Source organism: Chenopodium album, chromosome 25 (assembly GCF_948465745.1).
Source record: "Chenopodium album chromosome 25, dcCheAlbu1.1, whole genome shotgun sequence".
Taxonomy (NCBI): Eukaryota; Viridiplantae; Streptophyta; class Magnoliopsida; order Caryophyllales; family Amaranthaceae; genus Chenopodium; species Chenopodium album.
This window is the reverse complement of record NC_137858.1, coordinates 10320372-10332691: the sequence shown is the minus strand read 5'-3', so window position 1 is coordinate 10332691 and position 12320 is coordinate 10320372. Positions and strand designations below refer to the sequence as shown.

General features: G+C 35.1%; 2 protein-coding genes and 1 pseudogene across 2 annotated transcripts; 2 read left to right on the top strand and 1 right to left on the bottom strand.

Annotated features, from left to right (window-relative positions):
• The first annotated feature begins 441 nt into the window (after positions 1 to 441).
• Positions 442 to 5591, top strand: LOC145614762 (uncharacterized). Its single transcript, XM_081669828.1, has 8 exons — positions 442 to 949; positions 1038 to 1178; positions 2058 to 2285; positions 2811 to 3018; positions 3313 to 3449; positions 4247 to 4327; positions 4925 to 4991; positions 5119 to 5591. Exons 1-8 carry the CDS (start codon positions 699 to 701, stop codon positions 5443 to 5445), a joined length of 1440 nt encoding a protein of 479 aa, XP_081525954.1. The 5' UTR covers positions 442 to 698; the 3' UTR covers positions 5446 to 5591.
• A 204-nt stretch (positions 5592 to 5795) lies between these two features.
• LOC145614763 (multifunctional methyltransferase subunit TRM112 homolog A pseudogene) lies at positions 5796 to 6369 on the bottom strand (annotated as a pseudogene).
• A 3341-nt stretch (positions 6370 to 9710) lies between these two features.
• LOC145615338 (signal peptidase complex-like protein DTM1) lies at positions 9711 to 11814 on the top strand. The gene is made up of 2 exons (XM_081670404.1): positions 9711 to 10028; positions 11718 to 11814. The coding sequence occupies exons 1-2, from the start codon at positions 9787 to 9789 to the stop codon at positions 11803 to 11805; spliced, it is 330 nt and encodes a 109-aa protein (XP_081526530.1). The 5' UTR covers positions 9711 to 9786; the 3' UTR covers positions 11806 to 11814.
• The last annotated feature ends 506 nt before the right edge of the window (positions 11815 to 12320 follow it).

Genomic DNA, 12320 nt, shown 5'->3' with positions numbered 1-12320 from the left:
GATTAATAAATATAATTTAATTGAAATTTCTTAATTAAATATGAAAATTATGCACTTTTAGGAATTGTATATTCATAATTAATTAAAAATTAGTTAGGAAAAATAAGGAAGTTATTTTCTTTCAGTACATGTTAAAAGTCTATAATTCAATTCTTATTTTAAAACCGTGCATCGCACGATGTTAATCTAGTAAAGATAAAACCTCTTCCAATCTTCTTTTTCACCACTTTCTCCAGGTGGCACATCAACATTTTATGTCCTAAACCCGATTTAGGCAAGCATTCACTTTCTCATACAGTCTAGTTTTTTCCATTTTTAAAGAGTATTTTATTTTTTCTCTCTCTTAATACGCACCCAAAAATCCAAAAAATGAACATTAACCGGCGTTGCTCTAAATATCCCGAATCCTCGTAATTATCAACACCTAAATCCATTTTCCAACCCCCAAAATTAAATACAAAAACACAACACGAAACCAAAGTTGTTGTTATTGTTGTTGTTGTTTATTATAAGAACCCTCAACACGTTACCAATCCATAGAATTAAACTTTGAAATTTCAATTCTTTCCTACACACATTTCGCATTTATGAATTTATCTCCTTAACCTCGTTAATACCATTAACGTACCTCTCAGCCTCTTATATTATTTCGCCACCGGTTATTTTCACTCTATCTCACTCTTCCATCGCCGCCGATCATGCCGCCGCACGACGACGGCGCCACCTGCTTTTCCGACGCCGATGACCTAATTTCCGACCACCACGATTGCCCGAATTGCCAGGATTCCGATCAATCTCCGTCGTCTTCCGAGACAAATTCCGATAAACTTCACCGGATTATCTCCGCCGCCATTAAAGGTTTCTCAATTGGTGCTGGATTGAAAGGCGGTGTCTCGATTTTCTCTCTCCTCTCTCGTTTGAGTCGTCGGAGATCCCCCAATTCTCTCAAGTTAGTTTGATTGCTTCGTTTTTGTTAATTACTAATTTTAGTAATTTTGAGTTGGATTTTAAGGGTTTGAATTGATTGCATGTTTCAGGAAAGTGAGTGGTGTTTCGAGTAGTGAGGAGATTTTATCGGTGATTAAGGAAACTTTGAGATATGGGTTGTTTCTTGGTGTTTTTGCTGGTACTTTTTCTTCAGTTGATGAAATTGTTGCTACTTTGGGTGGACATCGTAGGTAAATTGCTTCTTAACTTAATTTTTATCATTGGATTTGCATAATTTAACTTAATTAATTATAGCTTGATCAAAGTGTAATAGTTTAGTGCTGTGATTTATTTGATTTATGTAGAATTGCAATGAATTTGAATTTTTGTTGATTGGATAAGACATGTTTGAGCAAATTATTGTGATTGGATAAGACATGTTTGAGCAAATTATTGTGATTGGATAAGACATGTTTGAGCAAATTAGAGCTCAGTAGCTCATACTCATGTGTTATGCGTGGTTCCTCAGTCCGGAATTAGTTGTCACGTTTTCGGCCTTGTCGCAATGTTATAGTAAGGTTATGGCATGATTTACTGAAATATGGTTTATAATAGTTGGTCATTTCCATGTGATTCTCATCACTTCATTTAAAAGTGGGTTGCTGGGGAAATCTAATCAATAACTATTACTATTTCAAGTAAAGTGGATCATTTCTCCATAGGAGTCGGAGGGACTATATCAGTTGTATTGGCTTTGTGTGTCTTATGAACAAGAAATAAAAATCTTGCTAAGCCTTCGATACGAACCTATTTGTGTGGCTGCTTGCCACTGCGAAGTGATTGGCTTTGTTAGATCCTTCATAGAAGTGCACACTTGATTTCTTTTTTCGAATTCAGAAGTAGCTGACATGAGTGATTATACTAGTATATAATCGGGGTATATAAAAATGCAGTGAATTATCAAGTTACTCGTGAAGATACGAAGGGTTGTTACTAATTTGTATTTGCTATTCTTATTGAAACACGTTGGAGTTTTAGAACTGACTTTTCATCCCCTTATTTATACTCCTTCAATGCCTGAACTTGTATAGCTGTATTGATTTTTTAAGTCAGTTACATGCGTGATTCAGGACTGCGAAATGGAGGGCGTTATTGGCAGGTGGTATTGCTGGGCCTTCTATGCTACTAACTGGGTTAAATACACAACATAATAGCTTGGCTATCTATATCCTCATGCGAGCAGCTGTTTTGGCATCTCGCTGTGGAATCAAGAGCAAACGATTTGGTCACATCTGCAAACCGTTAACTTGGACTCATGGAGACATCTTCCTCATGTGTCTATCATCCTCCCAAATTTTGTGAGCATACTACTAAACTATAGTATAAATGTTTTGCACATATTTTGCACAGGCATCAAAATTATTATATTTTGTAAAAAGGGCATTAACTTATACTTGTTCTCCAGCTACAGTATTAGCTGAGTTAGTGAATGACATAGGCTAGTGGATGGTAGTTCGTGCGTTCCTAATTTTGGCACTAGGTTCTTTTGCATTGCATTTAAAATTAATATCTTGTGCTATAGCGTTACAAGGTCACTCTGCTTGTATGCAGAGTCACATTAGTTAAAGAATATGTATCTATCTGCTAGCAGTCTCTACAGCATCTCTCTTTTCGTGTGCTAGATTTACTATTTCATTGCCTCAATTGACTAATGGGTAATTTTATGTAAAAGAAAGCTAGCTTCCCCAGTGTCATGTAATGGGTCTATGTTAACTTTTCAACTTATGCTCCAGCAGTCCTGCTTTTGCTGATATAGGCATCTAAGTATATAACAATTTCCAATTAAATAAGCTTTATAATTAAATTGGGACCTGCCATTTCAGGTCTGCGTACATATTGAAGCAAGAATCTCTGCCTTCATCATACAAGTTGTTCCTCAATAAACATGGAGCAAAGGATTTGTCTATCCTGCAGGGTGTTAAAGAGATTGCATGTGGCATGCCTTTTTCTAATCTGGGGGCAATAGAGAATTATTATAAATCAACGGGTATAGACATCAAATTAGACCCAGAAATGAAAGTTCCATGCTCGGTATGAATATTTCTCTACCCCTGTTATCATATTTATTTCCTAAGGTAGTTGAGAAAATTATCTGTTGGTTTGAAGGGTAAATTTGTCTCCACAAGTACATACTATTTTGCTAGCTTGTTATAGAATTTTGTGAGCACAACTTGAGAATTAAGTGTCCTCTATATAATCATGCTTGTCTGTGATGTCTCTTTATGGCCATATGTGTTAGGGATCTTACACAATGCGCTTTGGTGGAGTAAAGGGACAATATAATCATGAGCAGCGTCTAATAGTTGATCTCAATGGATAATGCAGATTGTTCATGGGAATCAATCATGTGTGGCTCATGTCTTCACGTTTCTTATTCAAGCGTATAAAAGAGCACTCCCAGTGTATCTTCCAGTATATTTGGTTCCTGCACTAATAGTTCATCGTAAAGACCTATTGAAAAGGTAAGATTTTTACAAGCCAGTCTGTCATTATGCCAGTGGCCCCTAGTGTAAAGGTGGTTGTTGTGTTATCTCGTTCAAATTATATGCCTTGTACCTTTGTTACCACCTTTTGCTTTAATTATAGTATATAGAAGGCTGATAGGATTTTTGAATGTGTCCCCAACAATCAACACCTCAAGTACCGTGAGGGAAAGTTTAAAAAAAAACCCTGTTTAGGGAGTGCTGAATGACCTAAGTAGTACCTGGCTGATGTCTCTGTATGACTGTATCTCATTACCCACCTTGTTTCCCACGCTTTGTGAGGCTTATTATATAAATTGTGCCTTGAGAGGTTTTTTCTTTTGCACTTATAGGGTGAGGGCAACACCTCTGTGTAATAAGGCCCTTTGTTTGATTAAGACTCTTTGTGCATAACTCATAATGATGTGACCAAGTCCATCCTTCAGTTCTTAATCTTCTCATCTTTGTTTGGTTAAGACTCTTTGTGCATAACTCATGTATTAAAGCAGGAAAAAAATTTAATTTGTCAACGCACTAGGAGTATAACATGTGTGCTTCGTAGTAGAGCCCAACCCAATAGAAAAATATAACATGTGTGTTTCTTAGTAGAGCTTATGAATTGAAATGATCTATAAGGATTTCTCGAAATGTTGTGCCTTGAGTGAAAGACTCCTTGATAAGGTATATTTCTGCCTCATGATGCACCTTGTTTTTTTGAAAGCTATGGGGTTCTAATCCTTGTAATCCTTGCTAATCATTATGTTTTTCTAACAATGTTATTGCCTTTTGTTGTGCAGACCATACCCAATATTGGGGAAGAGTGTTTTGGGTATTGCACGGTCAAGCTTGTTCTTGTCTTCATATTGTGCTTCTGCCTGGTAGGTATTTTTTGTACATTACATTCAACGGTAATTGGCTCAACATGTATTTGTATGTCTTGGGTTGGCAACTGGAAAGTGCTGTTCTTGCCTACATGCTCACTTGTACTTCTGGCAGAAAACTATCTTAGAACATACTGAGGGATAAACTGTCAAACTCAGAGGCTAATGTTTGAGTTGTATGTGTCTGAAAACTTTGGCAGTTCTGTCAAAAAAAAAAAAAAAGATTACTTAGGCACTAAGAGTATGTAAACTGGAGAAAATAGTAGGATGATTTAAAAGATTAAAACTATATAGTCAGGTCCTCACCATCTGAAATTAGAGAGGTTGCTTCTGTATTCTGTTTTTAAGATTGTTTGCTGTATAACTTAAAATTTTCTGTGACGGAGCTCCTCTCTTTATCCTAAACTATGGACTGCGTATGATACATTCTGAAGCCTTTAGTATGCTTAAACTGAAACTAAGCCCACTGAGTTTGTTTATAGAATCTTTCATACTTCATAGTTCTATTACTTTTTAAACAGGATCCTAAGTGGAGTTGTAGAGTGACTTGCATTTATACAATTGAAGTTACAGTACAACTTACCATTGTTTCAGGATGTGGACATGCATTCTTTTTAGGATTTTCAAGACATGCAACATTCCAATGGTAGCAATGGGGACGGTACTTTTTCTTCTCTTAGTCTTTCCTTTGCTATTGACACTTCCCCTCCTTTCTTCCATCCAAAGAAAGAAAAAACAAATCAGGTTTTGCTCTATGTTTCCTAATGCTAAATCTGGCTCTTAAACAGACCCCAGCTGGCCTTGCACTAGCCATTGAAAAGAAAAGCAGACGAATAGAAATATCCCTGTATTGCCTAGCTCGTGCAATTGAGAGCTTTTTTACATGTATGGCTGATATTGGATATCTGCCTCAATCACTAGTAAACATCAAGAGAGCCGATGTGGTTGTATTTAGCTTTTCAACAGCCATTATTATGCATTGCTATTCACAAGAGCGAGAGGTCTTCAGATCCAAGTACCTTAATGTTCTCGATTGGGTATTTGGTGTGCCACCACCACCCTGCTACACTCCTCGCTATAGAAACAAACAGAAGTGCGAAGAATGCAAAGAATGAACTTAATGCATCAAGGATTATCATTCTTTCTCCCCAGCAAGATTATCTTAACCCATGTTTCATTAGGGAGCCATATGTACAACAATTAGTTACTAATCACATTATAAACAATAGAGTTTTTGTAAGTTGTAAGTTTGTAACCCTCATTCATTCATGTATGGTAATTTATGTAAACTTTCATTTTTGCAGTAACTTCATTCGCGCTGTTATGTAATGTATGGGTAATCAATTGATTCAGCTCTTTTGTTTCGTAAATTTCATTCGAGTAATTCACGAAAACCTAAACACATACTGCACAGTCAATACTCACAACTTGCATCATCGCATCAAAATAAGTAAATAACACGTTTTTCTTCATTGAGACATTTCATCAAACACTTAATATACATCCATTCCACACAAGTCAAACGTAAGAAAACTCAGAACAATTACAATCGCCGTAGTTTCAAGTAATAATAAAATCAAAATCAGACTTCATCTTCATGAAGAAGCATATTAGGAATACCCTTATTAACAGGGAATTTACGCCCAGTTTCAGGGCAAACAAGAGCACCTTCTTCAAGATGAATCTCAAGGAGAGCATGATGAAACTTGGTAAGAAATTCCTGGGAATCAAGCAAAGATTGATCAACATCCTCAGGTAATTCGGAAAATCCCAAGGTTTTAGCAGCATCAACAAATGGCTTCCATTCGATTTTGCTGAAGATGTTCTTGAGAAAATCGGAATTCATGTCGACTTGCTTCTCCACTACTTTCGCCGCTTCGATTGTTAGAGGAAAGCCATTGATTACACCTTTGATGTTGGAAGATAGCATGTTGTGTGTTAACAGCCTCATCGTCAAATTTTCTCTCTCCTCTCTCGAGCAACGCCGGCGGCTGAGTGTTTGGTTGTTTTGTTCTGGTTATTTTGTAGTGCCACACTTAATTGTTGATTTGGAGTAATAATTTGTGTTATTGGGTTGATTTTGTATTCTTGGCTTGGACTTTGGGATGGGATCATGGATTCATGGCAGTATGCTTGGCATTGGGCCATGTCGAGACAATCATTTTGCACATAGACCGTCTTGAGTGTGGCTGACCACACCGTATGACCACTTATAATAAAACAAAATAATCCTCATAACATTGATTAAGTAACACTTGTAATACGGATTGAGTAACTCCTATAATACTGATAAAGTAATTCTTATTATACTAATGAAGCAACCCCTATAATGGCTGGACACACGGTGTGACCAACCACATATAAGACTTTGTGTTTTGCACGACTCGTATGAAATTATGATTTTATTTTTTTGGTGGTTGGTACAGAGATGGGTCCTATTGGGCTAGAACCTCTCATATGTCTCCTTGGTCCAGATTAGCAGGCTAGATATTTTGGGAGTGGCAGGAAAGGTAAGGGAATCCCCACCCTAAACTCCTAAAGTGCCTCGAATATGGTTTAATTCCATAACCTCTTGGTTGTGAAATGCAAACTTTCTCTCTAAACCAAGCTTTACTTGAATTGGTGTATGAAATTAAGAATACAATTTCTATAATTAGCATATTTAAAAAAACTTAGTAAATTTTTTTACTGTATTTAGCATATTATACTTTATATACATTATATTACATTGTTAGACAAAATTACTTCTTATAAGCTACGAAGTACTAACTATACCAAATCATCCTAAAACTAGGGTGGTGTTAGTTGGTTGCCTTTAATTTCTATAGGCACTCAGATTTCTCATATAATTTCCTTTTGATCATATTGTTTGGTTAACATTAAAAAACAAAAATGGAGAAAATCACAATTCATGGGAATTTTAACTTCCCACAAAACATTTGAAATTATTCACCGTCCCCACCTTAGTCATCAATTCCGAATTTATAAATTTCTTCGTGACAATCAAACATATTTGTGTGATTTCTAATAAAATTATTGAGGAAGTAATTTTCCATGATATATAAATTGAGAATTTATTTGAAGTTATAGAAGCATAAAGTTAGTTTAGTGCCCCCACTACATTAGTCTACTTCTCATAAATAACACATGCTTAATGACTTAATAAAATCAAACTTGATTGATAACTAAAAAAAAGAAAATTAACTATTTATTAATCACAAGTTCACAACTAGTTTAAAGCATAACTTTGGGCCTGTTCTCATTGACTGAACTCAGCTCAACTAAACTGAACTGAACTGAATATTTTATAAAAGAAGAAAATTAGGAGCTGAACTGAATTGAAATGAATTTCAACGTAAGAGAACAGGCCCTTCATCATACCTCCTTCTTTTAATTTTGATAGTACTAGTATCGAAGCACGCCACTTTAATTTTGTGATATGCACATTCCTCACCACCTTCAATTTTGCACGTCTTTCACCAACCTCTAATAGTTGGGTTTTGGAACACTTCTCTTCACAGTGTACTTCTCATCTCAAATTTAAAATGAATTTTCTTCCACAGCCACTTTTGTCATTGACTCATGCTCATGGTTTTGGAATCTACAATTCTTTGCCAAATGCCCAAAATTTTGACATTTGAAGCATTGTGGCTTACCTTAGCCAACAATATTTTTACTTTTGGCCATCCTTGAGACAATGGTTGCATTAGAGGGTTTCCCTTTTCCCTCCTAATATAAGGACTTGACTAATAGAGCACCTTTAATCTTTTCACCATCTCCATGTCTATTTGTCCTCTTTGATCAATTATAATGTTAATGAAATTGATCAACTTTGCAAGGTCCTTAATATCTTCAAGAGATGAAATCTTTTATTCATACCTTTAGAAGGAGTGACATTCGCGGAGGAGCAGTTATGGATTTAGGTTTATTGTTTATACCTACTTGGACAAATATGAATGTTAAACATGTATTCACTAACAGCGGTATGCTCTTCATAACGTTGTGATTAACATCCTTCCTCAACAATAGCATTTATCGATTTGTTGTAACCGTGAAAACATTTTTTATCTAATTCATCTAATTGCAATGAATGGATTAACCTTTTTTCAGGCTCGTATAAATCTTTACCCATGAAATAAATTGTATTATACTAAACTCAAAAAACTAAATATGAATAAAACCCACATTAAGGACACTTTTTTTTTTTTTTTGAAGAAAACGGGGAAATTAAATTACGCTTAGTTAAAATAGTTTGTAGTATTAAGGACACTTACTATACTCAAAAGAACGTAGTTTTATTGAACCTATTGACAAAATCATGAATAAGTTAAAGAGAAAGCGTTAGAAATATCAGTAAAGAATTTTGACTATTTTAGGCGTATAAAATACAAATTTTTATAACCGGTAGAAAGAAAGCGAAAGGAGAAGAGGCGGCTAGGATTTTCTAAGTTAGCTGATGGATTTAATTGTGCTAGCTAGTGGGTAAACTTGCTATCTTGCATACTTCGGTGGGATAAGATGAAAATTATGGGTCCATAGTCCATAGCTCCATACTCCATCTGATAGCAACAACACTTCAACACATCGTGACTTGCAAATTCTACTTAGGACCTGTTCACATTTACTGACTAAGCTGAACTGAACTGATTGGAGCTGAACTAAACTGAACTGAACTGAACTAAATTGAGCTGAAATGAATATTTTATGAGAGAAAGAAATTGAGAGCTGAATTGAACTGATTGGAGCTGAACTGAACTGAACTGATTGGAGCTGAACTGAACTGAAATTAAGTAAATATAAACAGGCCCTTAGCCTACATATCTTGTTATAAAGTTTTTTTTTATTTATTTTTTTTGACAAGATCTTGTTATAAAGTTAAGGTTATGCATATTAAATATGACGTACACATCATGTACATACTGCAAAATAAATTCTCATACCGAAACACTCTTATTGCCAATTTGTCACCGTTAATGTAGACTAAATTGGCTCATACTTGTATGAGGAAAAAAAAACATAAAGTTTCAAATCCTTTATTATGGTTCATGACCCACACCATCCACTATTCTAATTAACCCCCTTTACTACACTACACCACACCATTGCATTTAATTAACGAGTTGGGAGACTGTTGAGAATTGAAAGATTTTCATTAAAGTTGTACAACAACACAAGAAAATAAACTTACCTTAAAATAAAAATAAAAAATAAAAATAAAGATAAATCAAACTACTATTACCAATACAAATGACATTACTAGTACTAGTCCACTTCTACTACAACTTCAACCTCATGCCCTCTTCATGCCTTTCTAGTGTTACTACTCACAAATATTTTACAAGTAATTGTCTTAATTTCGCTCTCGTATATTAAAACTTCTTGTTTACTTTTCCTTCTTATAAAAAATATATTAAAGTATTCCGCACTCGTAAATTAGGTGGTGGCCGGTGGACTAGATGGCGGATGATGCGACTTTACGGCGGTGTTTGATGTGGTTAGCGGTGGTGATAATGGTGGTGGGATTTTACACACATTCATTTAAGAAAATGATGGTAACATATTTTATGGGACTTGGTGGTATTGCTGGTATACTCTTGCCTGATTGGGAGTTCTTTGATAGAGAGATCTTTAAGTGGACTCAACCTGTTTGTGTTGATGATATTAATCGCTCTGATGTTCTTAGGCCTGGATCCTCAAGGTTAGTATGTTATTCGTCATTCGATTTTAATTGTTTTGTATTTGAAATGAGTTGTCGCATTACTGGTTCAAATTATAGCATTCACCGACTTTTCTAGATGGACTAGTGGTTGAGAATGAAATTTTTAACCAACGTATCTTGTGTGATCAGATATTGGCATCTTTGCCTTTAAAAAATTATACGAGTACTATCAAAAGTATGAATGTGACAATTAATTTTGGACGGAAGCGTAATTTTGGTTTAGACTATGGTTTGATTTTATGTTGTACTTGTAACTTTGTGTTTTTATGTTGATGCACTTTATATTAATGTGGTGATTAATTTCGATCAATGGCATTGTTTTTATAGTAGTTTTTACTAGATTACTTAGCCCAATTAATTCGATTTACAGAATTAAAAAGTAGATGACACATTGTGAAAGCAAATTCTCAAAATTGCATTTATATTTGACAAAATTGCAAAGATATCAACCTTTGTTTCAATTGAGGAAGAGGTGTAGCTATAATAATGGTAGCACACACGGAAATCAAAGGCTTCGACTTGGGTTCGAATCCTCGTGTTAACACTTAACAATGGGAAGGAAGGGGTAGGGGAAACAAAAATTGATGTTAGAATTAGGCCTTTGGTTTGGGCTCTGAAAAAAGTGGCCTAAAAAAGATTGTTTAAAATTGCCTTCCAAACTCTTGGATTTGTTGCTTTCATCCTCTTTTTGATTAGGCACATTGCTTCCTTAAGTATTAGATCACTTTTATTACTACTGCTACCACCACTACTACTAGTTCGAGTTCATGAGCTCTTCATGTCTTACTAGTGCATTGGTTGAACGTTTTATCACGAAAAATTTCAACTCCTTAGAAGTATGAGGTGGGTATATGCTGTGTGGCTAATTTGTGCATATTACATGTTTTCTTACCATGTGTCCTGGCCGAAATTTTGCTGAGCAAGTATACCTTAAATTTGATGCTAAGATACTAAATTTATCTCATCGACATATATAAGAACTCAAATACTTTATTTGATAATCAATTAATCATGCCTTCATTTATCTTAACCTGCATACCCATGACTTGGTTTCTAACCGGCCTGACTAAGCAAATCGAGGTGTGTTTTTACTCCCATTGAATTGAATTAGATTGTGGAGTACCATTTTCGATTGTAAAGGGAATGAACAACTACAGAATTTTGGTTCTTGATCTTTTGGGATAGCTTTGAATAGCACTAGCATCTTAATATTCATCATTCAGAATTCAGATAACGAGTTTTCTAGACAGAGAGCCTAGTGTGTGTGTGTGCTTGACTGTTGGATACACAATTTCTTATCGTTACAATTCCAATTCTGTATCCATTGTGAGATGGGAGGGGATGCAACTTCCTAAGTCCAAACTATACGTGGCTCAAAGCGAATTAGATAGCTAATGATAACGAGCTTGTTCATCTAGCTAGCTAGTGAAAATCTTTTCGAGACATCAGAATTCTGTGTAAAGTTGTATTACACACTGTATATACCTAGCTGATACATTCAATGGAGAGAATCACCAAAATATGTTTAAGTTGGTCTAAACACCAATTTACATATCAGAAGTAAAGTCTTATAATTACCCTTTATTTGTGCATATATATAACACATTTTGAAGGTTTCTCTGTTTTTCCCAAGTAATCCTCATAACATATTGTGGTACATACACGCAGGTTTCGGTTCTATCCGGTCAGAACAGTAATATACGTCGTAGTTTACAGCTTCGGGTTGTACAAGTGGTGGACGTATGTAAGGCAATGAACTTAAAAATGATGCATGATATCTTACACTGCATCAAATTTACATTGTCAATTAGTTGATGATAAATATCAGTTCAACTTGCAGATTGCAATGAACTTGTAGTGTAATAATGTAAAGAATCATTTCATCTTGTCACTAATAGGTACTTGGCAGAGGGATTATGTATTCAACTTTGAACAAGCTTTTATTGAGTATGAAGTAATTAGATTTACATTAAATTAAACTGGGGCATCGATTTTTTCCTCTATTTATTTTATCTCATCAATTTACTACTCTGGCCTTCAATTTTATTTTATTTTATTATTTATTTATGATGAGATTTTCATCTTTTTCGAACCCATCAATCATCAACAAAACAAGAACGTCTTTCTTTCCGAACCTTTTTTTTGGTCACATCCCTTTCCTTCTCTACCAACCCTTGAACCCTTGTTCAAATGCAACCAAACAATTGATTTATGCCAATATGACACAAGGAAGGTTGGTGTCTTTCATTCCGAACCTGCAAATATAACATT

Coding starts and splice junctions, on each gene's coding strand:
- LOC145614762 (XM_081669828.1), top strand. CDS start 699: ATGCCGCCGCACGACGACGGCGCCACCTGCTTTTCCGACGCCGATGAC. Junction 1,179..2,057: donor ACTTTGGGTGGACATCGTAG/GTAAATTGCTTC, acceptor TGCGTGATTCAG/GACTGCGAAATGGAGGGCGT. Junction 4,992..5,118: donor CAATGGTAGCAATGGGGACG/GTACTTTTTCTT, acceptor GCTCTTAAACAG/ACCCCAGCTGGCCTTGCACT.
- LOC145615338 (XM_081670404.1), top strand. CDS start 9,787: ATGGCGGATGATGCGACTTTACGGCGGTGTTTGATGTGGTTAGCGGTG. Junction 10,029..11,717: donor CTTAGGCCTGGATCCTCAAG/GTTAGTATGTTA, acceptor ACATACACGCAG/GTTTCGGTTCTATCCGGTCA.